Here is a 4,027-nt window from a genome sequence, read left to right on the forward strand (position 1 = left end):
GGACCGCCGGGCCAGAGGCGGAGCTGCCGCCCTGCCGCGACTTTCAGACGCGGACCATGGCCTCGCGCTGCTGGCGGTGGCGGCGCGGCTGCTCCTGGAGGCCGGCGGCACAGAGCCCCGGGCCCGGCTCCCTGGGAGGTGCAGGGCCGCCCGGGCCGCGCGCCGCTGCCGACGTCCTCGCGCAGGTGAGGGTGGGAGGCGCGCGCCCGGCGGGGCGCAGAGGTCACGGCGCCAATGACAGCGGCGTGCCGAATGAATGGGAGCCGGGAGCACGTGCGCCGGGGCACCAGGACGCAGGAGTCGCTCCTGGGTGGGACTCCGGGGGAGCCGGGCGCCTGTGGTGGGACCGACCCGCGTGCTTGTGTGAAGTGGGGGTGCCCCACGCGAGGGTGCAGAGCGGTGACCTGGGGACCAAGGGAGCGTTTGGGGAGGGGAGAAAGCGATGGGGAGAAACCCGGGAGCGATGAGATTGTCCACTGGGGTGTGTTCAAAGGTGGAGCCTGGAGAGCTCCTGCAACTATGTACTTTCGTCTTGGAGGAAGACAGATCTCACCTGGAATGTTAGAGCAAAAGGTGCTCCGAGCTCTCCGATCACATTGGTCTTGGAATAATAATCGGAAAAGGTCTTGTGGAGAATGCAGGGCTGGTGCTAGGGTGAACTGGGCCATAGTCCTACAGCGGTGGCTCTGGAGGGAGCACACACCTGGATGGGGCTAGAAGGGCACTAGAAGGAGAAGAGGCCCAGGGATGTCGGAAGGAGAGAAATCTTGGAGTCATTTTTTATTTGATCTGTGACTTATTGAAGGAAAGTCAGAATCTCAACACTGGCCATGCTTCTTTCAGATTCTCCCCTGCTGCCTTTGGATCCATTCTAATTTTCCTCCCTTTCCAGTCACTTTAGCCCCGTGAATGGACTTTGTGTGGCTCTGAGAGTCCTTCCAAACTTTCGAATGATTCTCAGTGTGCCTTGGGGTAGGCCCATTCTGTTAACATAACTGTAACCGAACTTGGGTCCTGCTTGTCCCTTACAAGCCAACTCCAGAGACAAGGACTGGTGAAAGGAAAACTGTTTTATTCAAGAGCTGACAACCTGAGGAGATGGCAGACTAATCTCTCAAAGACCATCTAAAGTCAGTACAAATTTCTGGCCCTTATTCTGCTAAGGGCAGGGAGAAGAGGACAGGATTGGGAAACTCCTTTGTCCTTGGTTGAACGGTCAAGATGTTCCTTTAAATCTTTAACAAAGCATAGTTAGTGTACATATTCCCCCCTTTTCCCGGAGTTAATCCAGACAGCTGCATACTTGTTCCTACATTATCTTTTCAATGTTTCAAAGTTATTCTAGCCCATGCGCAAGTGTGGACAGAGGCAAGAGCCCCCCTTCAGTCTAAAATGGAGTTGGTTTTGTTCGTCTTGCCATTTTACTGTTAAATAACTGCAAAATCTATGGACTCGCTGTTTATTTGAATTTAGGACTCTTCAGTTTTGTTCAGATTTGTTACACTTCATATGTTCATGCACTCATACTCATCCAACACCATTTACCAATATAACATATATAACATTTATAAATAAATACTGTGTATCAAAGTGGATACATATCCCAAATTACCATCCAAAAAAGACATTTGGAGAAGGAGTGGCAGCTGGGCTAGTAGACAGACTAGAGAGTAAAGAGAGAATAATATATGGAGAGCCGGGAGGTGCATGGGAAAAAGCCTTAGAGGAAGGGACACTTTGCTGGGATTCATTTCAGTACTGTCCTTCAGATGTGTTTGTTTCCACAGATGAGGACATTATTGGAAGCGATGGATGCATCCATCCTCTGATGCCACTAGATGCTTCCTTTCTGTGTGCTACTTTTTTTTTTTTTTTTAATTTCATGCCCACCAAGTAACCTTATCCATGGGAAGGATGCTTTTCTGGAGAGAATATGCCTTGGGCCTCCATGTCGCCCACATGACTGCAGAAGGGACTCTGCCCATGAAACTAGTGCCCTGTAATTCTGATTCATGTGTTAGTGATGTTATCATGATAAATGAATACATTCGCAATCTGGTGTCAGCCTCAGGCATGTGTGTTTTGGTTACTTCAAATCTCTCAGGGCCTAATAGTCCCTGGCAATAAAGAACAACAATAATTACGCCACGTCTGACTCTCCAACAGGGCCACTGCCTCCTGATGTTTGTGCATTCTCCTGACTTCACTATTAGTAGAATAAAAACCAGTATGCATGTGATTGTGCCAAATCACTTGCCAGTATGTCTTGATTTTTTACCCACACTTTCTCTTATTTTAAAAAGTAAATTCAGAGAGGGTATATGAGGAAAACATAGAGAGCAAATCAGAACTGGAAAATGGTAGTGTTCTACAACTTTAGTCTCACAACTCTCTTGATACTTTACTGCTCTCTGAGACCCTCTAAACTCACTTTGGAAAACATTGCTCTGGGGTACTCTTAAAGCAGAAAATGGCTTCATTGAATTGATACTGCATTAAAACATACACTTGTATACTAAGCTCTGAGCTGAGAACAGTACATATACCCTCTAAGTTAATCTCAGCATCTCTCCGTGAGTAGATAATATCAGAAAGATGTCACAAAGTAATGTATGTGGAGACTTGAACGAAGATCTATCTTCCAAAGACCATAGTACTGACAACTGTTAGGCTGCCTGGTAGTAAAAAGCTACGTAATTTTAACCCCTCACTCCAAGTTAGAGAACTATCACTGGGTCTCAAACTGAATAATTGTTGCTCTTCCATTAAGTTGTCCTTATTTATAAACATGATAAAATACTGAATTCATATTAATTTCCCATGGATACTGAAAAAAAATAGGTTGTCATATATGGTAAAAAGCTAAAGGGATGAATATCACTTTGTTGGGACGTTTTAATTGCCTGGGATGTCACAAATGTTCTTATTGGTTTATGAATACATAATACTTATGAATACATAATACTATGGTGGTATGAATAGAACTTAGACTAAACTTTTTGGCCAGTACCTGGCAAAGTCAACCATTATTGTCATTTTAATATGACTAAAGCAATACATGTTTATTAGAGACAAATCAGAAAAGATATACCAAACAAAGAGATAAGACAAAATACATTCACAATCCTATTTATTCCACAATAACTACTTTTAACACCCAGGTTTATGTGCTTTCAAACTGTAGTCTCTGTTTTGTGTGTGTGTAGATTTTTAGTGGTATCACATAACACACAGTTCTGCAGGTGCTTTTCCCCTTTGATATGCTGTAAACATATCTGCATGTCAGTTTTTCAGACAACTTTTCTGAACCTTAAGTTCTCCAGCTGTAGTTGTAAAGATCAGAAGGCATGCCATAAGACTTTATTGCTAATGGAGTGAATTAGTCTTATTTTTACTACGAGCTAAATTTGTCCTTTTTGTCAAAATGCTTCATTGGAATATTCTGTATAAGAGCCCTTACCACCTTAAATCTGATTTTAAAAATATATTTTTTAAATACATTTATCCCTGAATTATTTAAGACTAGCTGTCTGTGTCTTTGAGTTCCCAAGGCCTGTCTCAATTTCTGGCTCATAATCGTTTTTAGTAATTGCTGGACTTAATATGTGTTCCATCTCTGAATAATTTAGAAGCTCTCTACTGTTCTTTGACCTCTGATTAAGTTAATATCAAAATGTGCTGCTGAGGTTGGTTGGTTTTTTAGCATCATTTATCCATAAGTACCATTGCTAAAGTATGTTTAGGAACAATAACTTAAAATAGGCAGTGTTGTGTACATGTAAACTTCTTCCTTAGTATTGAAATATTTTTCCTTCTCGCCATTTTGGATACTTTTGAGACCTTGAATTTTTGTTTTAAACGGATTTAAGAATGTAAGTAAGCCGGGCTCGGTGGCTCAGCCTGTAATCCCGCGCCTTGGGAGGCTCAGGTGAGTGGTTTGCCTGAGCCCTCGGGTTCGAGACCCGCCTGGGCAACTTGGCGAGACCTCATCTCTACAATAAATCAAAAATTAGCCGGGTGTGGTAGC

General features: G+C 43.8%; 1 protein-coding gene across 1 annotated transcript in view; it reads left to right on the plus strand.

Annotated features, from left to right (window-relative positions):
- The first annotated feature begins 16 nt into the window (after positions 1 to 16).
- Positions 17 to 4,027, plus strand: part of PDSS1 (decaprenyl diphosphate synthase subunit 1) — a 19,150-nt gene continuing 15,139 nt past the window's right edge. Inside the window, exons 1-2 of the mRNA XM_021711880.1 lie at positions 17 to 191; positions 1,174 to 1,200. Of these exons, the coding sequence (XP_021567555.1) occupies positions 57 to 191; positions 1,174 to 1,200 (162 nt within the window). The 5' untranslated portion in view covers positions 17 to 56. The remainder of the gene's footprint in view (positions 192 to 1,173; positions 1,201 to 4,027) is intronic.

Source organism: Carlito syrichta, unplaced genomic scaffold (genome assembly GCF_000164805.1).
Source record: "Carlito syrichta isolate Samal-C Ts95f unplaced genomic scaffold, Tarsius_syrichta-2.0.1 Scaffold302821, whole genome shotgun sequence".
In the NCBI taxonomy this organism is placed as follows: domain Eukaryota; kingdom Metazoa; phylum Chordata; class Mammalia; order Primates; family Tarsiidae; genus Carlito; species Carlito syrichta.